The sequence below is a fragment of the Lampetra fluviatilis genome, chromosome 11 (assembly GCF_964198595.1).
Source record: "Lampetra fluviatilis chromosome 11, kcLamFluv1.1, whole genome shotgun sequence".
Taxonomy (NCBI): Eukaryota; Metazoa; Chordata; class Hyperoartia; order Petromyzontiformes; family Petromyzontidae; genus Lampetra; species Lampetra fluviatilis.
This window is the reverse complement of record NC_136285.1, coordinates 10485895-10501794: the sequence shown is the minus strand read 5'-3', so window position 1 is coordinate 10501794 and position 15900 is coordinate 10485895. Positions and strand designations below refer to the sequence as shown.

Below are 15900 nucleotides of genomic sequence, written 5' to 3'. Positions count from 1 at the left end.
TGCTCCACCGTGGGCAGGAGAGGGTTGTGCAAACAAAATTCATTCTGTGCTCGTGTACTCTCGCAAGGCTTACTGCCTTCAAACTCTACTGGCCAGCGTGGTGAGGTATGTTTCAACAAGCCCCCACGACACGCACGCTGTGGGGGAGGGGACACTCATCTGGCAGTGGATTGACACAAATGGCTGTAATATGCACACACGGTTGGGTACGTACGGTGCGAAAACAGTTTAAAATCCACATACATATGTACGATAATGCATTTTAATCGATGAACGTATGTTAACTCTCTCGCCTGGTATGCAGGAGGTTGTGGGTTCGATCCCGACCTTGACGCCTGTATATTTTGAATTTGCGTTTCTCTCTCCCTGTGGTCGCGTGGATTTTTCTCCGGTTCCTGCGGTTTCTCCCTCCACATTTAGAATGAACATCACGCGTTTAGAGTATCTGGCTGCTCTAAATTTCCACATGATGAGCCACTTCGTCGAGCTATCATTCGTGGCCAGGTCGCTCCTGAAAAAGAGCTACATAACTCAGTGGGCCTTACCTGGTAAGATAAAAAAAATAGTTTAAAGTTTAATGGTTTTATCCTCATTAGCAATGCGTTTGGGAGACGATGAACTCTGCTCGATGAACAGATGACGGTAATGCACTCAATGAAGACGATTCAAAAGACACTCCCATCTGATAAGAAAGCAACTGAAGTTTTATTACAGACTTGCAAAGCTTCGTGTATCAAATAAATCATAAAATGCTCTCAAACAGCTAAAAATGTTGGAATATATGCGGACGGTGAATTTTGTGTTGCCATATTTTAAACAATTTTTTTTTTTTGCAACGATCATTTCACTACCATTTTAGGGAGAAAAAAAACAACATTGGAATATTACAAATTAAAACCTACTTACATACAATTATACCAGAAACATACCATTTACCTCACATTAAATGCATCATAAAATATTCCGTGCAGAGGGTTAACAAAGCAAAACAAGGACAACGGTTGTTCCCCTATTGTAGCGGCAAATTTAATCGTAGAAAAAGTAACAAAATTAAACTTGCACATCACAGAGGCCGAGCCAAGGACCCGATGTTAATGACAATAACAATGTGTCTACAACAAAGGCGCAACAACAACAACAAACTACGACCTTTTTGGGACATTTCCTTGACAATGCTGAAAGAAATGCATTCCCACCCCCCCCCCCGGAAAAGAAATCATGCAACATTTGGTATTTCATCTTAGATGACAACAGGTGACTTCACACAGGGGATGATAACACGCTGCTCTCACTCGAGCAACAGAGAAGACAGATCTGTCGCCTACGGTCGTTGGTCCGTGTGCGCGTGTGAACACCCAGAGTAACCCGCGAGACTTACAAGACAAAAGATCCCCCGTACAGCCTCAACAGACTGTTGGGGCAAGTGCTGTTAGCGAGCAGCACCTATGAAGGCCGGCACGGGACACGAGGGGGAGGGTGGCCAGCACCACGCACGGTCGCTTTTGTCTCCCCAGTGGCGATGTTTACTACACACTGCACCGGGTACTCATTTGAGGCTGAGTCGACCTAGGGGAGGCCCAGGACCGATTCAGACAATCGTCACCGGTGTTGGCCATGAGCGAGACTCGAACTTGGGTGGCTGGGTTCGTAGCGCAGCGTAGCGCTAACCGCTGCACCACCGCTCCCCAGGACACACATACACCAATGTTCCATTCGCTGTACAAAAGTGAAATTGTTTCCATACCTAATTGGCATACAATCCCGTAAAATGACCATGGTAAATATACCGGTTACTGTTTCTGTACGTTAAATGTTCCCCTCCGAACGGAAGTACGTTTTTTTTGTATTAATGCACGCGTGATTGTCTATCGTTCTACGAGATTACATTTACGATGACTCATTCCACATTTGCGTTGTGTAAGCGAGATTTAACTGAGTTTGCACATTTTACCAGAGGTGTAATGATTCACTTCCGATTCAGGTTCGTAATTTGATCACGGTTTGCACCCTCAGAGGCACACACACACTTAATAAAAAAAACCGGGGGATATTTAATCGGAAGAAGAATCTCACGATAAGCGGTCGAGGGAGGGACTGTGATGTGGATCGACCGTCATGAGTAGTGAATTATTACACAACGGACGCAACTAGGACCGTAGCTAAAATATTCCCAGGATACCTATCTCAAAAAAAGGACAAAGATTCGAAAAAAGAATCAGTTATTTGTTTTACAATGTGGTGAACATGTGGGCGCTTCTGGCTACCTGAGTGCCATGCAGCGTATACACATTTGAAAACATTACAAGCGTGATCGAATGCGTGTATCACGAGCCAAAGAATCAACATCAATCCATGAATTGATTAATCATTACACCTCTAACATTTATACAACTACAGCAAATCTGTTACTGCCAACAACTTCCTGGGTACCCATTAAAGAAACCTGAAGTGGCTTGCCCTAGACGGTGAACATGCAAGAATTTATAACTTAACGATTTATTTCAAGAGCAAAAAAAAGCTATATAATTGCGTAAATAAATCTGAGAAACCTGAACCAAGTTTTGGGTGCATCAAGCTTGGTCATTCTGGCGGTGATGGGTCACATCTAAAATACTTTCTTATTAAATAAACCATGGTCCCGTGTTTGATATCCAACCGTGGTTTATAATAACAATGGAAAAATCTCCTGTTGATAGATATGCCTCTTAACATGCACGGCATCGTTTCAATTAAAAATAACTGCACTTAGCATTGTATCAACTAATGGGCGTCAATTTCAGCAGGAAACTGTCACGACAGGTTTAACGTGCCTTCGTTTAAATCCCTATTTAAAGCAACAACGTGAGCTCCAGAGAACTACTGAGATCAGGTCCCACATTTAGAACGGGATGGTCCAGACTACGCCATCAAAGTCTATTCCCTGGCCCAATCTGCCCTCACCCCACGGCATTTTAAATTCACTGCGTAGGACCCAACTCTAATCCCAATGCTGCAGTGGTGTAACGGTCAGTACACTGGATTGCAATCCAGAAATCACCGGTTCGATCTCACTGGCTCGGCATATGAAACAACGGACAAGTTTCTTAAATTCCTACCCTATTTTCCAAGTTGTCCTGCCAGAATGAACTATTAGCCAGAAATAACCCTCCGGAGGGGCTCTATAGAAGTCCCTATAGTGGAGTCCCTTCAATCGGGCAGTGGCGTGAGCAAGACATTGCAGGGCTGCTCCTTTACCTTTCACATAGGACCCGGCACGAATAAAAAAAAAACTTTCTTTTTTAAAATTCTCGAATGTCATTTACATCCATTATATAATCATGAATGTATAATAACAATAATTATTAGTTATTATTTGCATTGTTATATTTACACACACGGGAAGGAAACTATGTAGTATTTATGGCATTGATAAGGCAGGTGGCCTGCACAGAACTTCTTTGTTGAGGGCGTGTATTGCTAAGCTGGAAGGTTATATGTAGGGGGGGGAAAATCAATCAACAGTGAAGTACAGAAGCAAGGCCTCCTAACTTTGTGTACATAAGTACACAATGAATGGCTTTCAGCTGAACAACCTTTGAAATGCTTAGCTTTCACCATGAGGCAAAGATACCACACTGCCCCCACATGTCATCAAAACAAAAAGTATCGAATGCAGTAGCTCTACACTGTATGTATATGTATACATGTAAAATAACTTGAATGGTGTCTGCTATTTTGAGAGGTGCTGCAAAGCCCTTAAAAGCTTCTATCGATTCATGTTAGTCCAGCTTCACGTACTTAACTATATTAAATGTTTACCTTACATAGAACATTGCTTCCACACAGATGAATATTTAAAGCGAACATCAACTCTTTTACGCAGGCACCCACCACCGCGCTCTGTTAGTTTTTGTTGTTGTTGTTGTTGCTACTACAAATAAAGATACATTGCATATAAAATAACAATAACTCAAGTATGCTACGATTGCGGTGACTTTTAAAGTAACGGATAACATTCGCATGTTACGCGTTGACGAAAGATATCTGCAGTGCAACCACTGTTTTTTTGTTGGAATATTCCCAAACGTGTCACCACCGCTTGGCGTCCAAATATACGAAACCATCTCTCGCTCTCTCTCTCTCTGCAAAGAGACGGGCGACAGATGAACAACGCCAGCGCACTCTACGCGCTTGCACACCTCGCCCCACGTGACCACTACATTGACGCCGGCACCAAATTGCAAAGGACATCAATGCGATTGCCAACAATAAACCATTACGGAAACGTTCGTGCATGCACATGCGGACGTACACACGTGCGGACACATGCAGAACACAACATCAAGGATTAGGAAGGGCCCGAATGAAAACTCATTTAATAAGGACGCCTTGCCCGCTATAACCTATTGACTTGTTGCCTCGAGAGATGTGTGTGTGACATGTTGACCGAAGAGCGTTGCTGGCTTTGCGGCACAGAAGTGACCTCACATGTGTTTAGACTGCACTCGTAATATTTCGAGGGTAGCAGGAAATGTGACCGGAGGCAGTCAGCGGTGAACACTGCTGAACTCACACTCGCTCACTGACTTTCTGCTGTTACAACACGAACATTGCACAATTTTATGGTGGCAACGTCTCCAATATCCGTGCCTTAATTGACGTCAGCAACAACAACAAAAAAGCAGACAAAAAAAATCACAAATGCTGCACGGCTGAAATATTTTTCCAACACAGTACGATGTCGCATATCCACCCCCGGCCAATGAACCGCGCAAACCCAGCGCTCCGTTTGTGCACGGTGGTGTAGTGGTCATATTCTGCCAATGTTCACAAAATCCGACCTTTTCGCACAAAGTCATGTTGCTCTTAATCTCGTGTGCATTCGCTTGTTTACAAAGCACTGTCGAGCGTTTCCCAACGGTGAGCGTAGCGTGCGCTTTAATCCTGTCCAGTAACCCGTTCTGGTATGGTGGCGCAACTGTCATTTTCTACAGATGGTCACAAACCTGACCTTATCGCGTTTCCACCAATATCTCAGTCAAAATTAAAATTGCTTGATACAGCTATCGTGCTGTGACGGTTCAACCTGAAGACGGAAGCTTGTGTTGCCTCCGAAACGTCGTAATTTTTATTTCATTTTTATTTTATTAATTATAATTTTTTACCTACGTGACTTTACCGAAAAAAACCCCTAAAAATATGAATCCTTGCAGTCACGAACGCTTCAAATCTAGAATTAATATCTCAGTCCTCAGCGAAGATGGATAATCCCAACGTTGTACCGTATCTGCCATGCTGCTTCTGCTTCAGTGAAGTGACCACTTTCAAAATATTGAATGGCTTTTGGTTGCTGTCAAAGTGTGGGACTCTGAATGAGTCCAAACAGCTGTACATTCCACCAAAGGTTTTATATAATCCCATTTGTAAGCAAATTCACGTCATCCGTTTTCACATCCTTAATTCTTCCTTCAGCCACAACAAAGCCACATACGACAATGCATCGAATCAGAAGTCCAATTTCTTTGCAGCTTCTCATCTTTATCCACTACCCCAATTTGCCAAGTTGTGATTTCAAGATGATCGAAACGAGCCTCATGAACTGCACTTTAACCGTCTTGCCTTCGAGACAATAATGGAAAACTACGGTGGAGCAAAAACATTGAAACCTGGGGGGTGGGGTGTGTGGGGGTGCAGAGGGGGAAGAAATGCGGGGGGGGGGAGGGGGGTCACATCAGACAGCCCCTGAGGCCCAGGCAGCCCGGGTGGGTTTCAGCCAACGGGGATCACCGAAATGGCCTTTAACGCTTGTTTGTTTACGCAAGGAAAGCCTCGCTGAGTCTCATGACTGCTTTGCAGGAGGGGCCCTGCCAAAGTTTTCGAAGCAGGGGGGGAGGGGGGGGGTGCAACGGCTGCGACCTTTATTCCAATCGAGTAAAATTCGCGAATGACGTCACGGGATCTACAGCGGGCGTGTATGGAATCACGATACACACACCACGCCGCAGTATTAATCACGGTTAATACACCGCGCCGCAGTATTAACCAGGGTGGTCAGCCAAATTCGAACCGCGAACCTCTGCTATGAGCGGTGAGCGTGCCCGCACCCGGGGCTGCGTCACCACCGTGCTTTGCGCCGGGAATTTCACCGTAGTCAACAAGGCCGCGGTTACCATAGTTACAGTATCTCTGTGCTGCATTCACGCGACCTTAAATCGGTGTATAGCAACAACACCAACAACACACGTGGGGGTCGCCCTGACTGGCGTAACTTTTTTTGCCGTGAGCTTTTACGTCCGCGTGAAGCGATTATGAAACTGATCGGCGAGCGATGAGTAATGCCGCAAAAAAATAAAACCATGCTCAAAATCTTCTTGGTTCTTTCGGTAAAGTCACGTAGAAGGGAAGAAATAAAATAATAAAAATTAAACATAAAATAATTCTCACGACGTTTCGGCCACAACGCAAGCAGCCGTCTTCAGGTGGAGCCTTCTCGACAGACCTGTTCTCCACCTGAAGACGGCTGCTTGCGTTGTGGCCGAAACGTCGTGAGAATTATTTTGTTATGTTTTATTATTATTATTTTATTACTTCCCTTCTACGTGACTTTACCGAAAGAACCAAGAAGATGAATCCCTGCAGTCACGAAAGCTTTAAATCGAAATCATGCTCAGAATGTTCAAGCGATTAGGGATGTATTTGTCGACATCGGCATGGCCAAGCAGGAGTGGGTGTTTGCCGCTTGTCGCGAAGGTTCACGGTTCGTGACCAGCAGCCGCCCCCCTGGTAAATACCACGATTGCCACGCGCTGTGCCCTTCACAGAACGGCGTTAGAGATCCCGTGAGGCGGTTCAAAAACAACTGCGGCCACCACCACCGCCGCCGCCGCTGTCGTGAAAGTCCAAGTTTTGACGACGGCTCGCAAATTCCTTCGTTTGGTAAAACGGCATCGCGACATCGCCCCCGACTGCGCAGCTACAGCAGGCTGCTTCCAACTGAAACATTGCACCCTCGTGATAGCCCTGCACTGTAAGAATGGTACGGATATCAAATGTACTCATGATTTGAGTTGAATTAGCACACTGGTTTTCTGTCAAAAGTTGGGCTAAACCCCTTTTATATTCAGTGGAACGAGCGGTGGTTGCAGGCGACCACAGCCTTTTGGGATGAATGAAGGAACACGCTCTGTACGTGTCATGAATGGACTTTCTAAACCCGCAAGATGTATTTACAATGTCAACTTCACAAAAACACCAAACCAAAAGTATCTCGTGTAGGATTGTCTAACTCTAGGCTGCTCGCAAAGGCCTATCATCAAACTATCTACACCGCACTTTAAATGTACCAAAAATGTAAAAGCCTGCTTTATCCAAATTTAACAAAAAACATTAAAACATCGGGCGAGATTTGATTTTGATTTTCTTTTATCTTTAGAATTTGAACACGTCACCATCCCTAGCAAAAAAACCGGAATGCTTTAGTTATTGTGACTTACAACTGGTGTTAGCATGCACGGCTGCAAGCATCTCCACAAGAGTGGAAATCCATCAAAGCAAAACGTTAACCGAGGGACTTTCATTAAATAACAATACTGACAACAAACTAATGCTACAGGTGAAGATTCATAGCAGGCTAAATATCGGTAAGACTAGAACTACAGAGGCAGCTACACGCCACGCACATTAAACTCTAAAACGCATTCTAGGTAAGCAGCTTTTACTTTGTAATTTAACTCGAATGTTATTTAGGTTTCATTTTCAAGCCTGTCTGCTTTCCCCACAGTAAAAAATAATATACTTTCGTTGAAGGACAGTACACAGAAGTACGGTAAACTTCGAGAGAGAGAGAGAGAGAGTGGAGAGAGAGAGAGAAAATAAAACACTCGCGCAGAGATCCAGGCATTTGGTCAAGAACCAGCTTCAGTCACATCACGCTATTTTACAGACACTTTCATCTACAGGCCGAATGCTATAAATATGCCGTGTGAGAGTAGGAGGGGGGGGCACCGGTCATCAGAAGTAGATAGTGTTGCAGGATTTTAGCGCCTGAAGTTTTGCGGTCAGGGCTGCTCAAGGTCACCGGTCGTTTTGTGAAACACGTAGAGAGTGGTAGAAGGTCACTTGACTTGTTTGGCTCGTGCGGCCGCTTGGTCGCAGGGCGGACGCGCCGAGCAAACCTGGCGGACAGGAAAACGCAGACACGGCGTTACCGGCAAACCGCCACAAGCAGCTTCATCGTCATCAAGCATGATTAATCCACTGCTGGATGAAGGCCTCACCCCCCCCCCCCCAGCCACACAACCTCCCCCCACCCAAAGCTGTCGACATCTCTTCTCCTGACTCTACGAAGTAATAATCCGCGAGTTCATTTCATTCATCCATCTCCCCGAGGTGGACGACCCCGTGGATGCATTCCCGTTGATTGGTGACCACTCCGTCATTGTCCTCGGCCATCAACACCCCGAGCAGCAGCGTCGACTTTTAAAGATGTCGCTGAACGAGCGTCTGATCTCTGACCCACGTGTGGTTCCTCTCTCTCTCTCTCTCCGCGATGACCACCACCACAACCACGTGACTTTTCTTTCGTGTTGTGAGCGGTGCTTTTAGCACCACAGCGCGTGGATTTGTAGCGTTTATTTTCATTTGTTTGCTGGTGACTTTGTGTATTTCATATCGGAATCGCCTCCAGTGCTTTTGCTGCTGGCGGCAATAAAAGTTGTTTAAAAGTCAAAATCTCCCTCTCTCCGTGTCTCAAAGCAATTACAAACATGCACCTCTCTACGCTTTGTTGTGCAATTGTCGGTATTTGTTCCAATTTCTGTTGTTGATGACCACGTTTTATGCGTCTGCCAAGCAGCTTATTGGACAATAATCGGCCACTGCATCTGGGGCCTTTGGCAGCGCGCGCTTACTTTTGAATTTGAACTGCAAAGCAAGAGAGAGCAACGTGTTAACCCAGTTTTTTTGGAGTCATCGTAAAATTGACGAAACAGTGTAGCCCGTGCCGCTCGCCCCCACTCTGCTCACGAAATCAACCAGCTCTTTGCTGTTTATAAAACGTCACCTCAAGAGTAACCGCCGATGTTGAACACTCTCGGCACGACGTTACGAGAGATACATTTGAATCCCTTTGACTTTACCGAAAGAACCAAAGAGTATGGATTCCTGCAGTCACGAAAGCTTCAAATCTAGATAGATACATTTTACATTGCTGGTCATGCTGTAGCGACCAGTTAAAGCGGTTGGACGCGTAGAGAGATAAGCTTGCCCCTGTTTGGAGAATACAAATATTAGTGTTGTGCTAACATTGGAGACTATTTTTGGTAGTAGGCGCACGTGTTGCCATAGTGCCAAGTACGGGACTTATCCCCAAATAGGTAGGCCGAAGTTGGGAGGGGTATTACGCCGTTAACAACAAAATCCACACTTTACCTGGGGCTTATCTCCTTACTCTCCCGACAAACCTGGGATTCTATAAAACTATAAAAAAAATATATATGTATTTTACCAGGTAAGGCTCACTGAGTTGCATAGCTCTTTTTCAGAAGCGACCTGGCCACAAATGATAACTCAATGAAGTGGCTTATCATGTGTACATTCAAAGCAGCCAAATACTTTATAACGCATATTGATTGTAAATGTGGAGGGAAAAACTGGAGGATCCGGAGTAAAATCCACACGACCACGGGGAGAGAAAACATGCAAACTCCAGATGTACATATGTCAGGGTCGGGATCGAACCCACAACCTTCTGTATACCACGCGAGGTAGTTAACATCTCACTACCGCAGCGCCCCTCTCACTGCGCCACTAACCATTCACGAAACACATGCACACTCGCACTAACACATGCACGAGCATGTACACAAGTGCGTACAAAGACAAAATATCTTGTATAGCCTTAACAAACTTTTGGGGCAAGTGCTGTTCGCGAGCACCTATTAAGGCCGGCACCAGGGGGTGTGCGGCCAACGCAACGACCGGACGTCTTTCTTTCCCTGAGTGGCGATGTGTACACGCTGCACCAGGTACTCATTTGAGGCTGAGTCGACCTAGGGGAGGTCCAAGACCGGTTCAGATATTCGTCACTGGTGTTGGCCACGAGGAATTGAACTCGGGTCACCGGTTTCTTAGCGCAGCATGCTAACCACTTAACTACCTCTCCCCAGGTGCGTACTTACTCGCGTACACACACGTGCACATATACACGCACCCACACAAAATCTCACACATGAACTGACTGATGAACTGTCATGATTCATGGTCGTAATCCAAATCGAGGTTTATTTATAGAATTTATTGTCTCATTTGTCTCATATTTGTCCGTCTCGTATATTATAATAGCCTAAATGTGACATTACCATACACTTTGCACGTATAATTAATGATCGATTCTTCCAATGGAAATTGAATGAATGCATGAGCATAGGAATCAGTTTTACACAACGAATTAATAAATCGTCAAGTGCCTAAAACACACGATCACAAAAACAAAGGTCCCCCATATTGCCTTCAGCAGACTATTGGGGCAAGTGCTGTTCGCGAGCACCTATTGAGGCCGGTATGACACACGGAGGGGGTGGGTGGCCAGCACCACGCCTGGCCACCTGGTCTCCCGAGCGCTGATGTTTTCTCACACACCACACCAGGTACTCACTGAAGGCCGAGTCGACCTAGGGGAGACCCTAGGACCGGTTCAAATATTCGCCGCTTTTATTCAACGCGGGTGGCCGGAGTCGGAGCGCATTCCTGCCAACATTTGAACTCTGGATGGACAATCTCCGCTGCAGCTGAACAGCGACAGGGTCACAGCCCCTGTGGGGGGTCATGGGTGTTCGGATCCCACCAACATGTTGAGATATGGCTAAGTGACACCCACAACAAGTTGTGGGCCCTGGTTAGCACACATATACAGGGTCAACACAACACACAGCCATACAGTAAACACACACACACGCACAGTGCAAGCACATACATGGACGGTCAGCGCACACACACGGTCAACACGTACACAGACAGCACATACACAAAGTCAGCACACACACGCGGTCAGCACGCACACACATACACAGCGTCAGCACACACACACACGCGGTCAGCACGCGCAAACACACACACACACACAGTGACAGTGGTACCCACCGGGATTCGGGGGGGGTGGTGTGTGGGGAGGCGGGCGCTCGCGGCTCTAGAAGAGGCCGCAGTCCTTGAGGTTGTTCTTGATGATGACGTCGGTGACGGCGTCGAAGACGAACTGCACGTTCTTGGTGTCGGTGGCGCAGGTGAAGTGTGAGTAGATCTCCTTGGTGTCCTTGCGCTTGTTGAGGTCCTCGAAGCGGTTCTGGATGTAGGACGAGGCCGCCTCGTACGTGCTGGGGCCTGAGGGGATCACAGCAGCCAGAGGATGGTAGGCGGCGTCAAGGCAATCGTCTGCTGCCCCCATCTATCTACCGCTGGATGAAATACGTTTTTTAAAATCAGAATTTTTGTTCACCCTGGAATAATCCGATGAGCTATGAAGCTCTTTTTCACAGATCAGCAAGATACATCAACAAACAATGGAAACAACGATACGAGTGAAATTAGAGAAAAGGTAAAGCAGGTCGCTAACGTAAATAAATAGAGGATGGGAATCGGACAAGGAGACACGCTTTCGCTAAGATAGTTCACACTGCCAAGGTGACGCGTTTTCATTCGGATTGGAGACAAAGGCACACACGGGAATTGAGAAAGAGGTTTTGGCATCTCATAGCTCCTGACCACGTAGCCATCACCACGACCCACTGGAAATAAACTCTTGGAAATGATTGTAGAATTTTTTGTTAAAGAAGGGCTGCAAAAAAGTTGGGTTCGCAATAAATACGAGCAAAACCAATGTCGCGAACAAATCGCTTGCAGCAAAAAGATTTCTGTCAGGGTGTCACAACTGGAGCTATGCATAACTAGGACAGTTGCTCAATGTATTCATGAATAATATATATGTTGTGGTAATTTGTTTTGACTATAATTCAAATATTATCAAGAATAATTATGATAACTGTAAATGCTATTACTTGGCATGCAATCGATTCAGCGCCCCCTGTGATTTGAATGTCACAACTCGGGGGGTTACGATTCTATTCAAGAACCTGTTCGTTGTCATCTTGTTTGTACTGCTCCTTTCGTATTTACCATCTTGATTTGTTCGATTAGTCTCAAGGTAACGTTTGCCTACGTGGTACGCAATCAATTTTTAGGTTGCTCATTTCAACGCAGGTATCGTGTTCATTCTAATCAACAAATGTAAAATTCGTGAATTCGTCACATGGCTAATTCTAAGACATATAATCGCGGCACCATAAATCATAACAAGCGTGAAGTCACTGGTCCCATCTCCCGGAGTGGCAGTTGAAACAACAGGCAAGTTCCTGAAATCCCCACACCTTCATCCTCCCAGCAGCAAACATTGCTACGCCACAGTTAGTCGATCGGCAGGCTGGTCGCATGTGGCGGGTAATCCCACCTCTTCCAAGACATTTGGCCAGCATGGAAGAGTAGGCCAAATACCCTATGGAGGGGGCTCTCGAGAGCACCAATTTATTTTTCGATTTAAAGCTTTCGTGACTGCAGGGATACATCTTCTTGGTTCTTTCGGTAAAGTCACGTAGAAGGGAAGTAATAAAATAATAAAAATAAAATATAATAAAATAATTCTCACGACGTTTCGGCCACAACGCAAGCAGCCGTCCTCAGGTGAAAACCAGGTCTGTCGGGGAGACAGCGTCTGAATGACGCAGTCACGAAAGCTTTTAATCAGGTCTGTCTGGGAGACAGCGTCTGAATGACGCTGTCTCCCCGAAAGACCTGGTTTTCACCTGAGGACGGCGGCTTGCGTTGTGGCCGAAACGTCGTGAGAATTATTTTATTATGTTTTATTTTTATTATTTTATTACTTCCCTTCTAGGTGACTTTACCGAAAGAACCAAGAAGAGAAAAGCTCCAATTTAGTGGAGGCTCTACCGCAAGCAGTCTCGCTAAACAGGAAATTGCAGGGCGGCACCCTTATCTCAGCTAACAACTGAAGAGTTCGCTAATGATTTATCTTGTTATTTTTCAAATTAAACCACGCAATCTCACCGAGGTCAACTTTACGCACGACAAGTAACGGCATCCAAGACGCTAACACCAACATCGTTTGACTGTAATGTGGAAAAAAACCCACCACATCCATCTGAACGCAATCAAACCATAAGCGCTAAACCAATTTTGTTCGCTTTTTTAACGGCGGCGCCGCATCATTGTTCACGCCTGCGAGCAGCAATCAAACGTTAACAGCCCGGGGGCTTTGCAAGTCGTGAAATCCCCTCGACAAATGCATATATTATCACGGCATGTTTGTTGGCCAGTTTTGCCACAAGTATGTGTGGTTAATGCAGACTTGATCACTTGCAATAGGCGAAATGTTAACTAGCTCGCCTGGTATACAGGAGGTCGTGGGTTAGATCCCAACCCTGGACGCCTGTATATTTGGAGTTTGCATACTTTCCCCGTGGTCATGTGGGTTTTATCTTCGCATTTAAAAACATGTGTTAAGAGTATTTGGATGCTGCTATACATTTCCACGTGATAAGCCACTTAGTTGAGCTATCATTTGTGGCCAGATCGCTTCTGCAAAAGAGCTACACAGCTCAGTGGGCCTTACCTGGTAAAACAAAAAAAATGTCCAACGTATGAACATCTTAACACCTGTTTTTATTGCTAGAAAGGGTGAAAAGCCTAAAAAAAATTCTCTCATCGTTTTGAAACTGGCAAAAAGGTCCCATAGATAATAAATCCCCCCTCGCCTTCAAACTCCGCTGCACAACATGAGCCCAGGCACAATGCTGTCTTTGTTGAATGCGGCCGACGCTTGGCTTGGCACAGAATTGAATAGATTTTTTCGTTAACAGATTTGCCGATGCGTTCGAACTTGAATACGGCGGCTGCTATGAGCTGCTCACGGTTCTGAACGCCGCCGCCGCCGTCTCTCAAACGAGACGAGACGGGCAAAGCGAGGCCTCGTGCGTCACCGCGGAATCTCTGTCGTGAAATGTTTTCGCAATGGATGAAATATGGCGGAGAAGTAAAAAAAATAAGAATTCGTAATACGTGACCTCTAATACGTTGGGAAGATAAATCCATACCGTAACGGCCACTCACGTGTAAAATTGCCCTCGAGATGGTTTGTTAAACATGCCTCTTAATGTTTGCACGTTGTGAATCATGCTCTTACCACTGCCTCCACAACTTTATGCTGTGATTCTGTCTGCGGAAAATCACGAACCTTTGTATAACACAAGCACCGTCAGTGGCGCACACTCTCAAAGAGCAGTCACCGTTATAACGACAGATCGCGGAGACAGAAATGTATAATAATAAAATAATAATAATAAAATAAAATAATAAAAAATTAAAATAACTATATTAAATCACGACGTTTCGGAGGCAACACAAGCCTCCGTCATCAGGTGTAACTGCTCCAGTAAAGTTACTGTAGCGTTTCGATTTAAAGCTTTCGTGACTGCAGGGATTAAACTTGGTTTTTTCGGTAAAGTCACGTAGAATGGAAATAATAAAATAATAAAAATAAAACATAATAAAATAATTCTCACGACGTTTCGGCCACAACGCAAGCAGCCGCTGCTTGCGTTGTGGCCGAAATGTAGCAGCAGCCGCTGCTTGCGTTGTGGCCGAAACGTCGTGAGAATTATTTTATTATGTTTTATTTTTATTATTTTATTATTTCCATCCTACGTGACTTTACCGAAAGAACCAAGAAGATTACTGTAGCGTGTGAAGAAAGCTATTCAAGACACGTGTTTTTATATAGGGTGCTGGGTAGGGAGGAGTGTACAAGCGTACGAGATTACTTGCAGTGTACTTGCAGTGTACAAGCACCGAGATGGTGATCTCTCCCCCACCCCCCCATGACTCATTGGCTCCTCCCTGCCCAGCACTCTATATAAAAACACGTGTCTTGAATAGCTTTCTTCACACGCTACAGTAATTTTACTTGAGCAGTTACACCTGATGATGGAGGCTTGTGTTGCTTCCGAAACGTCGTGATTTAATGTAGTTATTTTCATTTTTGTTTTTTTACGTGACTTTACCGAAAGAGCCTAAGAGTAGAAATGTATAATCGCCGCACGCATTTCAAAGAATTGACAGCGCCACGGCCTGCATTTGTATTTTCACGCAATTGCCATTAATTTAGTTAAAATCCACCCAACAATCAATGGTCCGCAATGCGCGTAGCCACGCACAGAGGCACGAGGTCCGGCCCTTTCTGTTCAAGTCCCCGAGCCGGCTCGATTTTCCCACTCCGTGCAGCGGATGTTGAAGCTAGGCCTGCGAGGTGAGCAAGCCGGCAGCTCCCGACGTACCCGTGTACTCGGGGAAGCACGATGTGATGGGGCAGAGGGCAATCTTCTCCTCGAAGATGTCCTTCTTGTTGAGGAAGAGGATAATGGACGTCTCTGTGAACCACTTGTTGTTGCATATGCTGTCGAAGAGTTTCATGCTCTCCTGCATGCGGTTCTGCGGGAGAGAAAAGCAACCGGTATTTTTTATACGGGCAATCCAGTGAAGGGCTGGCGGGGACATTCGTGGAAAAAAAGCGACCCAACTAGGAGGACTGACAATGTGCTGTGTGTGCGGTGTGATCAGAGGCAAGCGCAGGTTTGACACCGGAGGCTTTCGCGACCAATATCATCCATAATACAGGTTTTTTTTGTGTTAGATCGCATAAATATATAAAAGTGTCGTTAAACCAGCCACCACCCGACACAGCCAATTAGCAAGGTTTGTCACGTAAACAGAACGTGCCAATTCGTCACCAGTACAGCACACCGGTGTTTTGTAGAGCAAAGCCATAACATTTACAATCTGAGTATGACATAACAACCA

The 15900-nt window shown here is 45.5% G+C and overlaps 1 protein-coding gene across 4 annotated transcripts in view; it reads right to left on the bottom strand.

Annotated features, from left to right (window-relative positions):
• Positions 1-686: 686 nt before the first annotated feature.
• The window catches only part of LOC144934791 (guanine nucleotide-binding protein G(i) subunit alpha-1-like), a 120951-nt gene continuing 105737 nt past the window's right edge, over positions 687-15900 (bottom strand). For all 4 annotated transcript variants that reach the window (XM_078860946.1, XM_078860948.1, XM_078860950.1 and 1 more), the window contains exons 8-10: positions 15378-15531; positions 11119-11355; positions 687-8153 (exon numbers count right to left, since the gene is read on the bottom strand). In XM_078860946.1, the coding sequence (XP_078717072.1) occupies positions 11165-11355; positions 15378-15531 (345 nt within the window). In that variant the 3' untranslated portion in view covers positions 687-8153; positions 11119-11164. The remainder of the gene's footprint in view (positions 8154-11118; positions 11356-15377; positions 15532-15900) is intronic.